Source organism: Aulonocara sp. 'chitande type north' Nkhata Bay, linkage group LG18, assembly GCF_057382095.1.
Source record: "Aulonocara sp. 'chitande type north' Nkhata Bay isolate Kocher_YH1m ecotype deep benthic linkage group LG18, A_spYH_male_GT1.1, whole genome shotgun sequence".
Classification (NCBI taxonomy): Eukaryota; Metazoa; Chordata; class Actinopteri; order Cichliformes; family Cichlidae; genus Aulonocara; species Aulonocara sp. 'chitande type north' Nkhata Bay.
Window position 1 is genome coordinate 14,745,217 of NC_141361.1, and position 17,805 is coordinate 14,763,021.

At 40.1% G+C, this 17,805-nt stretch overlaps 1 protein-coding gene across 1 annotated transcript in view; it reads right to left on the reverse strand.

Annotated features, from left to right (window-relative positions):
* The window catches only part of yes1 (YES proto-oncogene 1, Src family tyrosine kinase), a 33,944-nt gene that overhangs the window by 7,193 nt on the left and 8,946 nt on the right, over positions 1-17,805 (reverse strand). The window contains exons 2-8 of the mRNA XM_086273369.1: positions 13,240-13,530; positions 12,183-12,282; positions 8,739-8,837; positions 6,907-7,010; positions 6,144-6,293; positions 4,683-4,838; positions 722-901 (exon numbers count right to left, since the gene is read on the reverse strand). Coding sequence (XP_086129495.1) covers positions 722-901; positions 4,683-4,838; positions 6,144-6,293; positions 6,907-7,010; positions 8,739-8,837; positions 12,183-12,282; positions 13,240-13,522 — 1,072 coding nt within the window. The 5' untranslated portion in view covers positions 13,523-13,530. The remainder of the gene's footprint in view (positions 1-721; positions 902-4,682; positions 4,839-6,143; positions 6,294-6,906; positions 7,011-8,738; positions 8,838-12,182; positions 12,283-13,239; positions 13,531-17,805) is intronic.

Consider the following 17,805-nt stretch of genomic DNA (forward strand, 5'->3'; position numbering starts at 1 on the left):
GGCGAGCTCTCCTGTCATTTCATGCCAAATGAAGCACACATCTGAAGTTGATTCAAAGTGATTGTCTTTTGATTTTTAGTGTTATTTTAACTACAAGCCCCAAAGAGACGTCACTGCAAACAGTATGGGCACGTTTGGCTGGCTGTTCCTAAACAGTTTATGGATGAAAAAAAAATGAGTCACAGCACGACTCTTTTATAATATACTTGAATGTTTTAGATCATATTATATTATCACTAACAGAAAATTCATCATCATCTACGGAGATCAACCACTCATGACTTCTATGGCGTTCCACAGGGCAGTTGTCTTGATCCATTATTTTTCTCCTTATACATGCTGCCACTTGGAAACGTCACCAAACAGCAAAACATTTGTTAGCATAGTTGTGCAGTCGATACACAGCTATCTGTAGAGCCAGGCGACACTGATTTAATGAGCTTTTTAGCACTGTGTTTAACATATGAATGACTGCAAATGCTTTAAGACTAAATTTCATTTCTTCATTTCTTGGCTCTAAAACCAAACACGATTTGTGTGTTTATTTCTGATGGACTGTTTGTTTATTTAAATGTCTGTTTTCATATGGGTTCATATGCTTTAGTTCCTGTGAATCTCTTTGGAACCTCTGTGTTATACTGGGCTATACAAATAAATTTAAGATATACATTCTTTGTGTGCATCGTCATAACTTCTGGTTTGGAAACTGAACAGTTCTTACCTTTGCCCATAAACTCAGTAACAATGTATATGGGCTCCTCAGACACCACGGCATAGAGAGGTACCAGTTTGTCATGCCTCAGTTTCTTCATGATCTGAGCCTCCTGCAGGAAAGCCTCTGGAGACATGGTGCCCGGCTTCAGGGTCTTGATCGCCACCTTAGTCGTACCGTTCCATGTGCCTGAATATATATGAAACAAAATGTGAATGATCACTTATTTACTTTGCAAAAGTAAATACTTTGCTTGAAAGATACAGAGGAAATACACTTCCAATTCATTAAAAGACTAAAAGGCCCATTTTCTAACCCTTTCACGTGATTAAAAAGTCAATCCTAAAATCACTTGGACCTCTGGCAGGGCTCCCATGTATGGAGAGAACATGGCAGCTGAAATAATCGGCCACTTCCTGATTGAGAGCCACTTACTCACGCCCTGCTTACATACAATAAGCCAAGGCAGGAGATCTACTGCTTTCGTTAGAGGGCTGAGCTTCATGAATGAATCATAGCGAACAAACTCTGCGTGCACGCACGCAAGCTGAAGGACAAAGTAAGACAATGATAATATCTATAAGTAATAACGTGAGGTGGGGAGTGCATAGAGAACATCATCTAAAAAAACAAAAACACACGAGCAGCATGAACTGCAGCTGAGCAGAAAACCATCACGAAACCACGAAACAGTGAGTGACAGAGAGGGATTCCTGGGATTGCTCAGTGGAGGCTTGCAGGTCGAGGCTTGCTGCAGGGCAAGCTTAATTAAAGACTCAACGATGAAAGAAGAGAGTCGTGTTCACTCAGAGGCCCCCGTCTCACAAGCAGGCCAGTGAAAAGAAGCGTAGGAAGTGACCTGTGATTACTGGAGCTCTGTGTGTGTGTGTGTGTGTGTGTGTGTGTGTGTGTGTGTGTGTGTGTGTGTGTGTGTGTGTGTGTGTGTGTGTGTGTGTGTGTGTGTGTCTATGAAAACCCACAGGAATCTGTAATCAGCTCTGACATCAGTACGTATGCCGGTGAGGCAGCAAAACAGGCCCACTCCTGACGTTAAAACACTAACATAAATCAGTGTCATTTGTTTTTCACATTAACTCTACATAAGTTTCATATTCATGCGCATATAAATCATGCACATTGGGCATGTTTGTAGGCCCTAATGACTGTGTGTGTTTACGTCCACAAAGTTGTTCCTGTTCTTCACTAATTCATAAGTGTTTGTGTCAAACACCTGGACTACAGCGGGGATTTATGTCTGCAAGTTGTTAACATCGGAAGTACTGCTCGAACGCACGGAGGCCACTGGTTTATCGCAATGTATCCCTTAACATCGCAATCTACAACCCTGTTAATAATTTCATTAATATGAAAGTGCAGAAAACAGAATGCAATGACCCACAAATCAAATCCCATATTTAATTGAAAAGGACACAAAGACAACATATCAAATTTTTAAGACTTTTTCGAAACGCCGCGGCTCATCGTGGTCATGTTTACAGCTCTGCTTCATCACCTCGTCCTCAAACAGCAAATTCTTTGGAAACATGGCTCTGAGTAAAGTTCCTGTTTCTGGCAGCCTTTCCAAGTATTTCTGACATATTTCACACAATAACTATTCAGCTACTAACACATTTACGTAGGCGTTTACTGTGTCGGGAGTACTTTTGCAGGGAAACATCCTCTTTTTCTGTCTCTTTGTGGTTTGAATAAACTGAGTAAATTTGAATCGACAAAAAGGGAGGGGAAAAAAACAGCATCTGTTTTATATTTTCAAATGTTATCTTGCTCTGTTAGAGCAGAAATGGATCCAGACAGATGCAAGACAGCATCTTGTTTATTCAATTTGTACACGCATAATAACAAAACAATAAAACCCCAAACAAACAAAAACAAAGTTGCTCCTCCTTGGCAAGAATTCCCCTTCACAGTCAGGATGCTTCTATACTACTACTTCCTGTATACAGGGAGTGCAGAATTATTAGGCAAGTTGTATTTTTGAGGAATAATTTTATTATTGAACAACAACCATGTTCTCAATGAACCCAAAAAACTCATTAATATCAAAGCTGAATGTTTTTGGAAGTAGTTTGTAGTTTGTTTTTAGTTTTAGCTATTTTAGGGGGATATCTGTGTGTGCAGGTGACTATTACTGTGCATAATTATTAGGCAACTCAACAAAAAACAAATATATACCCATTTCAATTATTTATTTTTACCAGTGAAACCAATATAATATCTCCACATTCACAAATATACATTTCTGACATTCAAAAACAAAACAAAAACAAATCAGCGACCAATATAGCCACCTTTCTTTGCAAGGACACTCAAAAGCCTGCCATCCATGGATTCTGTCAGTGTTTTGATCTGTTCACCATCAACATTGCGTGCAGCAGCAACCACAGCCTCACAGACACTGTTCAGAGAGGTGTACTGTTTTCCCTCCTTGTAAATCTCACATTTGATGATGGACCACAGGTTCTCAATGGGGTTCAGATCAGGTGAACAAGGAGGCCATGTCATTAGTTTTTCTTCTTTTATACCCTTTCTTGCCAGCCACGCTGTGGAGTACTTGGACGCGTGTGATGGAGCATTGTCCTGCATGGAAATCATGTTTTTCTTGAAGGATGCAGACTTCTTCCTGTACCACTGCTTGAAGAAGGTGTCTTCCAGAAACTGGCAGTAGGACTGGGAGTTGAGCTTGACTCCATCCTCAACCCGAAAAGGCCCCACAAGCTCATCTTTGATGATACCAGCCCAAACCAGTACTCCACCTCCACCTTGCTGGCGTCTGAGTCAGACTGGAGCTCTCTGCCCTTTACCAATCCAGCCACAGGCCCATCCATCTGGCCCATCAAGACTCACTCTCATTTCATCAGTCCATAAAACCTTAGAAAAACCAGTCTTGAGATATTTCTTGGCCCAGTCTTGACGTTTCAGCTTGTGTGTCTTGTTCAGTGGTGGTCGTCTTTCAGCCTTTCTTACCTTGGCCATGTCTCTGAGTATTGCACACCTTGTGCTTTTGGGCACTCCAGTGATGTTGCAGCTCTGAAATATGGCCAAACTGGTGGCAAGTGGCATCTTGGCAGCTGCACGCTTGACTTTTCTCAGTTCATGGGCAGTTATTTTGCGCCTTGGTTTTTCCACACGCTTCTTGCGACCCTGTTGACTATTTTGAATGAAACGCTTGATTGTTCGATGATCACGCTTCAGAAGCTTTGCAATTTTGAGACTGCTGCATCCCTCTGCAAGATATCTCACTATTTTTGACTTTTCTGAGCCTGTCAAGTCCTTCTTTTGGCCCATTTTGCCAAAGGAAAGGACGTTGCCTAATAATTATGCACGCCTGATATAGGGTGTTGATGTCATTAGACCACACCCCTTCTCATTACAGAGATGCACATCACCTAATATGCTTAATTGGTAGTAGGCTTTCAAGCCTATACAGCTTGGAGTAAGACAACATGCATGAAGAGGATGATGTGGACAAAATACTCATTTGCCTAATAATTCTGCACTCCCTGTACTGTTTACTGTAGTCCTTCTAGAAGCAAGCGTTGCCACACAGCAGCCATCTTGAAATGCCTCCAGGCACTTATTCAAGCACTTGTGCATCAATAAGGATTATAATAAGGGTTTATACTCCTACCAACAGCTTCCATTCAGGATTCTTTCAGTAGCATGTCTCTTTATTATGAAGTCTCTGCTGTTTTCAATCCCCATCTCCATATTTAACAAAGACATAAAAGTAGCGTCCTTGCTGTCAACCAATTGTGCAGGAATCAAAAACTACAGCCATCATTGTCACATAACATCTGGAGGGCATGTAGATGAATTTTGCTTTGTCACTCTTTAGTGTGAGTGAGCACAATGAAAGATTGAAGCATTGGTTTCTGTGCCTGCAGGGCTGATTTCAATAAATAATATCATTCATACTGTGTGCTTGAGTATGGCTCTAGTGGCCTCTTACCCATCCAAACTTCTCCAAAGCAGCCCTGTCCCAGTTTGACCTCCAGCCGGAGTGACTCTCGTGGGATTTCCCAGGCATCCTTAGCTAGTCCCTGAGTTTGCGGCTTTACTGTGGGACACACAGTCGTCAGCCTGTAGCACAGACCATCCGCATGTTCTACACAGGAAGAAGTACATAAAAAAAAAAAAGAAGGGGAATGAGTGAGTGAGTGAGTGAATGAGCTTTGATGCGGAGTGCTTTATCCACATGCAGTCCTGGCCACCAGCAGGTAGCAAACTAGAATCAAATCACAACAGATTTGATCCCCGTCCCCACACCTCACAGAAAAACTTTATTTCCAACATGCACTCCAGAAATAATCTGATTTTCACCATAATAGTATCCCGTGTTTTATTTTGATTTCAACTACACTAAAAGGCAAGAAGATCAAGGTTCTGGGTTTTTGTTTTTTGTTTGGCAGCAGCAGCAATCGCTACATCATGTCCTGCTGGAATTCTGCACACAAAATAGGGGAAAACAGAGGAATGAGTGGAAATCCAGCCTGTATTCAAACACTGAGCAGTTAAGATCCAGTGAAGATTTTCTCACTTGTTCCTGACTTTCTGTCTCCAGATCAAAGGCTACACTGCTGCAGAGCTTTGAGCCGTAACAGTTCTTTAAAAAAAAAAAAAAAAAAAAAAAAAACCCACACAGCAGCGAGTGATTTCTATCAGTTATGTGGAAAAATGCGGTCAACACAACCAGAAACGCAGTCTCTTTTAACAAACACTCTCTTTTAAAATAGATTTTCTTACAAGTTTAACAGGATTTGTGCAGTTCGCAAAAACAGTTTGTACTGAATGTGTTTACACACCATGCGCTGCAGTCGCTTTCTTTTAAGATACCAAAGGAGACCTTTAGAATGACTGTTTATCAATACTGTGCAGATTTCAGCTACATGAGACAGTTTTTTTTAAAAAGTGAAACATTTTTTGTATTCATGGCCTCCTCTGGCTTAAGTCCCAGTGGGTTAAACTTTTTTTTTTTAGAACCTCGTTACTGAGTTACTGAGCTGTGACCGCGTCGGTGAAAGCGCTGCTTGTGACTAGTTCAGAATCACCATAGCAAAAAAGCCTCTGTAACACGCATACATATTCAACACATAGATCTGCAGCTGAATAATACATTTCCCACTGTGAGCACTGAATCTGCTGGTCTACACACTGTATGGAGCCAGAGTAGGAGGCAGGGGACTACTTGCAATGCTAAAACCCTTCAAAAGAATAAGTCTCTATGGTCTCAGTGACTTTTACATCACATCTGCCCAAATAACACCACTAGGCTTCATAAAACATGCATCTGAAAAAAGGAAAGAACAAAAAAAATAAATAAATAAATCTGTCCAGTTATAAACAGCACTTTGTCTAAATGCGTTCCACACGTAAATAAGACGCCCGAGTGTGCAGAAGATGGGCAGCGTACCTGTGTAGTGTTTCACCAGCTTCTGTAATGACTCAAACTGCGCTCGTGTCGTGATGTAATAACCGCCGTTGTCCAGCTTGCGGATCTTGTAGTGTTTGACGTTGTCTCCCTTTACATCGTCCCAGTCACGGATGGACAGAGAGTACGCACCTTAACAATCCACAGAAATGAACTTAGATGTGTTGCTCGGGAAAATAAACACTCTAAAATAACTAAACCGATAAGAAATAAAAAAAATATTTAGCCACAGTCACAGATGAGCCTACAAATCTCATGAAGTCGGAAGGTGAACAAAGACATACAGATAGATCTATGGTTCTATTTTACAGTAAACTACACAGTAAAGTGATAATGGTGGGTCAAGTGACAAAGCATTACAGCCATTGGTATAGCTACGCTGCTAGTGTGTCCAGTTAGAGAAGGAAAATGAAACACAAAAGTGCCAAAAATTTCAATCCACCAAATGAGAACTTGAAGCAGCGGATCTCAATATCATCCAGTATTTAAAAATGCTACACTCATTCCACGAATCAGCAGGTATCTGTGTTCCTGTGATGCCCCCAGCACTCTATAGAAACATCTTTCTAAATAAATTGTTAGAAAATGTGACGGGGCAAGCTAGCACTTTGCTCTTGTGTCCAAATAGAGTCACTTATTGGTCCAAAAGAAGAAAATCGTCATGATGCTAAAGTTCAAGTTTAAAGGGAAAGGGTGACGTCTCTATACCCACGCCCATCTTTATGTCTGTTATAAATCATCCTACCTTTAGTCGTCTCACTCTCTCGTGCCAAGAAAGTTCCCCGCTGGTTTCCTGGAACCAATAAATGGCGTTCTGCATCTTTGCGGCCCATTTTACCAAAGTACCATCTGCCAAAAGAAATAAAGTCAAACAATCAGTCACAAGAGGAGAGCCCACTGTGATGTACTGCACACAATTTACATTTTCTCCTTCATATAGTAGGGATATGTTTTGTAGTGATGTGACAATATATTTGACATCAACCAGTTGACAGGTATTTATATGTGGAGTTAACATTATTGCATTGAAAATAAGACAGGGGAAAAAATATAAAATATAATTTAAGGTAAAATAATAATCACTTGTTTAAAACTTTGCTTCAACAAGCGTTTTGCATGTTTCAATTTATAGTCATGTGAAAATAAAGTTATAAAAGATTTTGCAATCCTTTTAAAAACATATACCATGCTTTAATAGGTCAAAAGGTACAACCACCTTTAGCAGCAATAACTCGAAGGACTCATTTTCTGTACGACTTTATCAGCCTCTCACCTCATTGTGGAGGAATTTTGCCCCACTCTTCTTTACAGCGTTCCTTCAGGTTTGCATCTCAATCAGCTTGAAGTCTGGACTTTGACTGGGCCATTACAAACCTGATTCTTTTTATTTTCAGACATTCAGTTGTAGATTTGTTACTGTGCTTGGGATCACTGTTCTGTTGCACGACCCAATTTCAGCCAAGCTTTAGCTGTCGGACAGATGGCTTCTGACTCTAGAATATTTAGGTATATAAAGACGAATTCATGGTTGACTCAGTGACCAAAAGATGAACTGAGGGGTCTACTACAGAGGAGGTTCAAGAAAGCGAGGCTTTTTTTGAATTAGCTGGCTCGGCAAAATAAAAGGCTCCAGTCAGAGGACATGCACAGTGTGGTTAATCTTGTGTTATAATAAAACCCTTCAGGTCCTGTGACCGCAAAAAAAGCTCAAATCATCACGCCTCCACCACCGTGCTTGCAGCTGGTATGATGTGTGTTTGTTCTGATATGGTGTGTTTGGTTTTCACCAAACGTGACGCTTTAGCCAAATATCTCTACTTTAGCTCACCGCTCTAAAGAACATTGGTACAGAAGTCATGTGGTTTGTTCAGATGCAACTTTGCAAACCTAAACAGTGCCGCCATTTTTTTCCTTCACCTGGCATCCCTTCTAAACAAGCTATACTTGTTCTGTTTGTGTATACAGTGTCTGGGCTTTGTTTGCAATTTCTCTGAACATCGCACGGTCTGACCCTGGGATGAATTTGCTGGAACAGCCATTCCATGGTATATTTTCTATTTTCCACTTGTCTCCCAGATGTAAATAACAAAAATCTAAATTTTCTTGTTTGTAAGGCTTACTTTGCGAAGTTCAATCAAAGAAATGAGTTTTTTTTTCTTTTTCTTTTTTTTGCTTCATATACTAAAATCCTGCAAACTCAGTCACAGTAAGTTATTTTTCATGCTAAAGGCAAAGTTGGGCAGGTTTACCCAGTTTTTTTTTTAATTTAAATGAGCAGTTTAAACCTCAAACATAAGTGAAAATGTGAAAATGGCCAACAGCTAAAAGAGAAACTAGGCCACAACTGTGTAAAAGCAGCACAATGTTTCTGTCACACAAGAAGAACAGAAAAGAGAACGCCATCGGCTCCTGTGACAATACATGGCTTCATTGTTTAGACTCTCTGTTGGGTGAGGAACGGGAAAATAACAAGAAGGGACAAGAAAAAAAAAAAAAGAGACGTGGAAATAAAAGTTGTTGGATGACAGAGAGAGGCAAAGATACTATGTTTGGAAAGGCAATTGTGTGAGTTCTTACTCTTCAGCCTGTATGGAGTCTGCTGGAGCCACATAGTTACTGGGGATATAACCTTTCTGCCCTGTGTTGATGGAGCGCGCCTCCCACCAGTCGCCTTCCCTGAAGAGAGAAGTAAATTAGAAATCAGAACCACATAATACAAACACAAAAGTGTGACTTAAAAAAAACTATCCTACTCCAAAAGAAAGGGAGCTGGTATGAAAGCATACAAAGGGGGAAAAAAGACAGAGAGAGGTAGGATTATACATCATCCAAAGACGTCAGCAGTCTGAGTCATCAAAATGTGGGTGGAGTTCAGATGCTGAATGTTGTTGGTGTTTTTTTAGTTTTTTTTTTTTTTTTTAAATCAACTGAAACTAAATAACTGATATATTATATATAGTATTAAATGAACAGATCAAGAATACAAAATTATTTAATAAATGATGACTAAAATTAGCTTTTTTGTAAAAAAAAGAAAAAAAATTACTTGTACAGATGATAAAAACATGTTTAAAATAAATTTCAAGGGTTTGAGTTTCTTTATTTTAATTGCAAACAACTGACAAAGACTTGTGATGTGACACAAAGACCACATATTAAGCATTTAGTCAAAACAGGAAGTCAAGCTCAGCTTGCGATCAGCTGATAACAGCTAACCTCAGCAGGAAGCAATATTTAAATAACTCAAGATCACCTACAGTTACTGCTGTTGATGCAAACCCATTTGGAACCCACCCTTAACCCAGCTCTTCCTTTGCATGCATTACTTAATTAAAACCCCAGTTACACAGACCAGATTGGTCGGCAACCAACTGCTAACCATAAGCTGCAAATGTATTCCTGACCGGTTGATGGCGGCTGGTAGTGTGAAAATGTTCGCAAAGAGATAATGTGGTGCTGCACCAAAAATTTTCTAGCAATTGCTCTGGTCGCTAGTAGTTTTCATGGAAGACTGCAACTTGTCTGCAAACACTCAAACTACTCGGCAAGTGATAGTGAAACTGAAACGTGAGGCATAAAGCAGGAACAGAGGCCGTTTGACTTCAAAGTTTCAGAAGGGAGGCACAGCTTTTACTTTGATGGTGAGCGTTTATCTTTTCCAGTTTGCATTGTTCTTTTTGAAATTGCACTATCACCACAAGTTTCCTTAGCAACCAGAGGTTGCCGTGGGAGGCGATGGACTGGTTTCCAGGTCTGTGTGACCTGTGAGTCCTAACAGAAGTGGTCCTGACTGAACTACTTTTTGAGGGAAGTCACTGGCAGAAAATGGGAAAGTAATTTGTTAAGGAAAAGTTCAATTACGCCTCAATAACATTATAAGGCTTTGGAGCATGACATTGTGGGAGGGGGCGTGGCCAGGATTTTTGGTTGAGGCGCCATATTTGCAGGCCAAACAAAAAGCTAACAATTGAGCGGAGCGAAAGCACACGGATAACATCAGCTATGGGTCGTACTTGCTGTGTGGTCGGTTGTAATGTTAGATTGCATGACCGGCAAGGGAATAAGCTTGAAAATGGTCTACCTTTTCATTCTTTCCCCTCCTGGAAGCAACATGTGGGATCTCAAGTATCGGATGTTACCAAACGAAGGCGTCAAGCCTGGATAGCAGCAGTGAGACAACCTGATATCCAGTTCTCTATTATCCCCAGATATCTGTTGGTGTGCTCCATCATTTCATTCCAGTAAGTTCATATAAGTTCATATTGCTCTTTATAGCCTATTAGTTTTATTTTCAATGTGCTCTGAGGTCATAGCCTAATAGAACAAACATCCTAATGAGTGATTTTGAGGATCTATGTTTTGCTAATTATTTGGCGTTATTGCAGGCAAACCAGCCTATGAAATGGATGAAACAAATCCTGACTTTAAGTGACAATAATTGCACACACACAATATGATATGGAGATTGTGCAGTTCATTAATAAATGTCTAATCTACGGAGGGAGGGGGGAAATCAATCGCGTTTTACTCACAGTACTCAAGTTGACTTACCTTTGTTTGAATGACAACGTACTCACAACGCGGAGGCTTAAAAACAGCCAAATCTTGAACCCTGAAATCTTGTAAATTGGATGTGTGCCTCCAGAGATTTATAATTCCGAAACTGGTTCGCCATGTATGCACCGACTCCACATACAACAGGGGTGGGCAATTCCAGGCCCCGAGGGCCAGTGTCCTGCAGGTTTTAGATCTCACCTTGGGTCAACACACCTGAATCACATGATTAGTTCGTTTCCAGGCCTCTGGAGAACTGCATGAGCTAATTTAGCCATTTAAATCAGCTGTGTTGGTTCAAGGACACATCCAAAGCCTGCAGGGACACCGGCCCTCGAGGCCTGGAGTTGCCCACCCCTGACATACAAGGTACGAGAAGGTATCAGGGTAGGGCAATGGCGGTAGGTCATCAGGGTTTCTACTCCACAGCCATATTTCATACGTGTCCACATTACCAACGCACTCTATTTTTTCCAAGTATCGTCTCTTCGCATCCGGACGCAATCAGTCTCTATCCCATCCCTTTTCTTTTGAGCTGCTTTTAAGCATGGTTCTAGCAATCGTCCACCACAGTGTGCTTGTTTTGATTCGTGACCTGCAAATATGGCGCCGCAGTCCCACAATACATTGGGCCGTTATATCAACTCCAAAGCCCTATATAATGTTATATATGCTTTTTCTATTATTTAAAAAAAAAAAAAAAAAAAACAAGTAAAACTGATTGGAAAAGAATCAAAATTTTCTAGAACGCTAAAATAAGCAAGTAGCCACAATTACTAGTGTGTTTAACAGCAGATGTGGAGCTTAAATTAAAAGTGAAGGAAGAGAGAATCTGTCTGAAAACCTTTAGCCAATCTGTACTCGTCCCACCTCTTCTCTAGAAGCAGATGGCATTTTCATCACCGCAAAAGCAATGTGGACACACACAGTGGTAGGATGGGACGTGGAACGTGACAAACAAGAAAAGCAGAGCACTTGGCACGCCGCCTATTTTCACACCTGAGCACATGTGGGGTACAAGGTAAAGCTGCTGCGGCAGGTATTGAGTGACATATTTCTCCTTCCAAATCATGATATCCTTACAAAGCACTATGAGAACTAACATGACTGATACTGAATTGTCAAATTCAAGACTTGAGTAATCCACAAAATAAAATCAAAAGAAGTAAATGAGCATTGGTTTACAAAGCTAATTGGTTTGTCAATACTCTAATGAGCTTGACCTTCAGTGATCATCAAAGCGCCAATAATAAGCATCCTTTTTTTGGTATAATGTCATAAATTTAACTGCATGTTTTTCTTTGGCAAGAGAAAAATCAATGGACAGTAAACAGATGGCCCATTAAAGGAACCCATTAACCCAGACAGATCTCGGCCTTAATATCAGACCTGAATACACTGAAGGATTAAACACACACACACAAATCCGCCTAGCATTTTGTCAGTGTAAAAAGCAAATATACTCACGTGTTGTTGATAATCTGAAAGCGATCCCCTTTTTTGAAAGACAGATCGTCTGCCGTCCTCGCTTCGTAGTCGTACAATGCTACAAAAAACGTTACACCACCTGAAAGTGAGAGAAATTTAAACGCCTGATTCCTCTAAACACACACTCATTTTGATCGCTCTTTGTTACAGCCTTAAATTACAGATTAATACAAAGGTAAGATGGAAATATGGCAGAACACGGTGAAATATTGTTTCAGATATTTATTTTCCTTGCTATACCACCAGAGGTGGTCTGCATATACACCTGGCTCTCTCAGCTCTGATTTATTTTTAAGAATTCATCAGGGAAGCAGAATATTCCTCCTAGCGTTCTCAAACTGAGTGGCATCACCTCAAATTAAAGGGAGGTCATTTAATTTTTTATTCACAATAAAAAGAACTGACAAATGATGGAGTGCAGAGAGACAACGGGACTCAGATATGTTTATCTTGGAGAGAAAATTAAAAGGGCTGTATTAGATGCATAGGAGCCCCTCAGGCCACAGCATCGTGAAAGAGCCATGAAGGGAATGAGGGATGTGTGCGTGCTTTAGGAGGCAACATTATACTTTGTTGCATACATTTCCTGCATAATTTAAATATAAATCCACTCAGAGTCATTCTATGACCGACACACCCTTAATTCTAAAGTCATTCTAAGTCTAACTAGTGTAGGAAATAAAAACGTTCAATATGCAATTTGCATTTACTAAAGCCACTCAATCCAGTCCATGTTATTGTTTTTCTTGGCTCAGGAGAGGCCATGCCTCTGCATTGCTTCCCATAATACAGACCTATTTTGGATTTCTGTTCAGCAATGATGTTTTGGCTGACTCGTTTCAAATGTCTCATTTGCATAACATCTGCTGCTTATAACGTCCTCTGCATAACAAATGATCAACTGAGTTTATTCTAAAGTTGTACAACAGTTTGTGCATCACACAATAGAAAGGAAAGCTGTTCAAGTCATTCATTTATAGCTTCTCTAATACATAAATCTATGAATACAGAATATGTTGATTCACCACAAACTAACCTGAGATGACACTGGGAAAGGGACTGTTCACAGCCACTGAAGTAAAGGAGGTGGAGGCACCGCCAAAGGGTGTCATGACTGAAGACGTCCCGCCAAAGGGTGTGAGGCCAGCAGCATGACTGTTGTAGCTGTTGTTGTGAGCATTCATAGCAGGTGAATGACCCATCATTGTAGGCTCGGGCCCATAGTGGCCCAGGAGCGAGCTGGCCGGAGTGGCATTTGAGTTGTCTGGTCGGTACTTCAGAGCCGGGCCCTTGTCCTCTTTACTCCTGACACAACCCATCGTCAAGCCTGCGAGGAAGAGGAAGATTTGACGATCAAATACCAGGATACCAGTAGCCCAAGAAAGATGCTTTGGGTTAAAGATGCTTTTGTCACCCTTGTGGTGTAAATGCAATGCTGTTAACTATAAAATATGAAACACAAATGATATAATTTCCAAAAAATGTGTCCAAATTAGGCAAATTTTAAAAAACAAAAACAAAGTACAAATCTGTGAAAAATATCTGTAACATGTGCCACCATCCTTCTCGCTGGATAAAAGAAATTTATGCTAAACACCATAAATGTTGACTTGATAATAAGCTTTGTCATGAGGGCTGAACTTGAATGACACAAATGAACAGAAACTACTATGTTGTTCATCATTAGCCTAAAGCATTTTGGAGGGTTTCAGCCTGACTCTAGCATACAGAAAACAAGGAGTGACCTCACGTGACTTTACAAGTCCCGACAAAACCTGTCAAGGCTGCACAGCAAGAAACGATTCCAGCCTACGGGCATCTCTCCCCTGTGTTCACACTACACTGACACAGATTTGAAAGGGAGAAAAAGCCCTTTGGCATTCAGAGCTGGTGCTCTTCCCTCCCAGGCTTACTGATACACATGACTCAGTGAGTTAGTAATGTGTGTGTGTGGTCCAGGGATTACTCAAATTGTGAGGACCTGTATCTGTTTATACAGTCACATTATGGGATATTTGAAAAAAGTAATATTTTGGCTCATATCTTCAGAATAAGTTCCCAATAAGCCCCAAAAAGGAACTTTTAAATGACTGTACTCAGTGCAAGCATACCAACCACACCTGCCCTGGAGCAGTAAACTGGATGCTCGCATTGTGCATGAAATGCATGCTGGGATAAAGATATATAAAAGCATGTACATGGCAGTTTAGCAGTCTAGTCTGCACAGCGTATGATCTGGGCTCAAATTAGGAGAGTGTGTGATCGCAAAGAAACGTATTCGGTGTCTGAGTATGAGAGCTCGTGTGCGTTGTCAAGGGTTGACAGCATCCTCTACAGTGCCTGCTCTGTTTACTCATTTTTCTCACCTTTGACCTCTATGTCAAACTACTTGTGTGTATGCAGGTCGAGTGCATGTGCGCGCGCACATGCGCGTGGCAGCAGAGTGAAACAAGCTGCCACTACACAGCAGATGGATGCTCAACTCCAAGATTGCTCCAGTTTCAGTGACTCATATCCTGGCATTTGTAAAATGTTACAACATAGTTTCAAGTGCCCGTAAGTGAAGGGTCACATTGGTATTTGTAACAGAATAGCTGAAGTGTGCACTCATCCCTTATGATACCGTTAATGCTGAAAGGATTTGCATACAACTGTTACGGGTTTAATCAATCAGCACTTGGTGGAGATAAAATTACTTGGGGAAAAACTACATTTTCAATCAGTCAAATCTTCAATTCACACATAAATAATATGTGATAACACACAAAAAAATCATAAATCCATCATATTCACAAAAACATAATCTAATCACTACCCTCTCCAAGTTAATCAATTAATTCCAAATTAATTCCAAACACTATCCATCTCATTTTATATAACTGTTTTGATTATGCAACCTATAATATATTTATATGGTATAAATAAATATGCCAATCTAATACACAGATTCAGCTTCATAAAAAGATGTTATATTTATTTATACATCATTATAAGTTGTTCTAACCACATGTATCCAAAAGTACTGTTTTTTTATAATATGTCATTATAAATGGATAATCGTTTGTAGAATCTACTGTATAATCGCATATACTCTCTGATAATACTAACAATAATTATGTTAGGGATCAGTGGTAAACGGCAGAGCTGTGGCCAAAGTGAGTTGGCATGAATGAAGATATCAGATCATGGTTGTTTTTCCCGTCACACTTTGCGCTCATTACACTCGGTCAGAGAGACTGAGGGAGAAGGGAGGAGGACGCTGGTTCAGTGCACGTCCTAAAAGAATGAGTCACAGTCCCTTCCTCACAGTGAGAACTACAGTTCATCAATTTAAAACCATCACGTCACATTCTCAGATACTAAAAGCCAATGTAACTGGTACTGGGTGGGAAACTGAAAAAAAGCTGGATCGAAGCATCTTTAGCTTTAGTCGCTGATTTTACTTTTAACTTGTCATTCAAATGTCAAAGAAAAAAAGATAATGTGTGTTCAAATGCTGGATTATGGTTGAGTGTTTGCCTTGTTTTCTGTTTTGGTTGGCTTAAATCACATGGGTAAACTTTTTCATTGGTGTGTGACCTACGGCTGCACGGGCTGTAAATGTTTTAATAGTGTGTTTATCAGATCTGTAACATTAACATAATGGGTTCATTGTTTATACCGTATCTGAAGCCAAAAAAATTCACAAAAGTTTTCAGTGTCTCAGATATTAGGATTTCCAGTTGTTCTCTACCGCAACGCTATCTTTGTATTCCAGACCACATGACGCGGTTTGAAGACACTTGAAATCTGATAACTATGTGCAAATTGCTGTTCTTTCACTCAACTTCACAAAGTGTTCTTCAGTCATTAAAATGGAACAAAAGTGGTACTTCTGACTAAAGAAACTTTCGCAAGCTTGCAGCGTTTCAGTTAATTAGCTACAGTTGACTACATTTGCGAGGAACATGACTGGTTGACTAAACTTTAAGTGATCTTTTTTTCTCCTCCAGCTTGTTAAGACATTAGCTGTGCGAGTTATCATTAAAAGTGTGAATCTTGTAATTTGGAAATTGCAGACTTTCAAAAGCCTGAATAAACTTCAGTATTTCTGTAAGCGAAAATAATAATAATAACCCTAAACATACCACAATTTAAGCCTAATTAAGGGTTATATAAGTACATCAAATCTCTTTTAATGTTCCAATTTGAATTAGTATCTTTGTTCTGAAGCTAGTTAAGGATTATAGCACTTAATATGTGAGCGGCTGAGTCAGGTGAAGTTATTCTTCTGTGCTAAGAGGTTAGGCTGTAGCTTTGGTGGCTCTGAGCTTTGGCTCCAAGGTTAAGTGGCCTTGAAGCTAAAGAAACACTGTTCAGCAGTCACCTCCCATTAAGTAACAAAACACCCGACAAAGAAACTGCAGCACAAATCCCCTGCTCGGCCCGTTTGTTGTTCTCTATGAATAAATGAGCCCTAACACAACGACTGCACATTTCTCTTTGTGTGTAGCTCAGTGCAGCTCTGCACCACAGAGTAAATAAAAGATTGAAAACATGCCGACTGTTGGGAATAGCGCCAAAGGAGCCCAACACAGCCTGATCGCAATCGCAATGTGCAAGCAGCAAGGCAGCGATTATATCAGCAACAAAATCAAAAGCTACACTGCACTGAGACCTAGAGCGTTACTGCTGTTAACCCTTTGAGCCTTTCTACTTAAAATCCAGCTAAAGGTCGACAGCGACAATAAACAACAAAGCAAGCAAAAGACATTAGACGCCCAATTTGTTTCATCAAACTGGGACCAACTGACTTTCTCGGAACAAATAAACAGGACTCACGGAAAGCTAATGCTGAGCAAGAAGAATCAGACCTGAAACAATCAATATTTATATTTATACTGTACAGTTAAATTCTATTTATGTGTCTGGAGCAACAATGTTAGAAGAAATCAAATGCAAATATGACAATTATAATGACATATATTACTAGAAATCACGAGGATGAGTCAGCTGCTTCTCAGAATCCAGACATCCACTGCAGAAGGAGGTCTAGCTAACAGAAGTTTTAGCACAGACGAGATAACCAGCTGGTGACAGCAGCATGTGAGCTGTGTGGGCACGGCAGCACTACGACTGGCAGTTAGTTAAAGTCGGTTATTATCAAATGCAAAAAATAAAAAATAAAAACTAGATTAGAAAACTGTTTTGGAAAACCAAATATGCTGGGATAGAAAATAATATTCTCCAGATTCATTTTTTAAAATTTGTCTACTAAATTACTAGTATAACAAAATACTTACGCAGATATTTCAATGCAGAAACTCTATACTGCTAGCAAGCTGACCAAAAAAAAAAAAACAGGTCCAAGTGGATTTTATGGGAACAATGATTTTTATTTTGATGCCACCAAAATGTACATTTGCCGTTTAGGCCTCCCCTTTAATGCTCTTAATGTTTCTAATGTGTGATGGATCTGAGCTGTGTCCAGGTCAGTTCAGCACTCAGCCTGCTCTGCAATGGAGTTGTGTTTTTGTAATGAATGACATCATCTTCCTAGGCCTTTCCTGAAAAAGAAACCACACAATTGGCAGAATAAGCTGCTCGGAAAACCTATATTGTT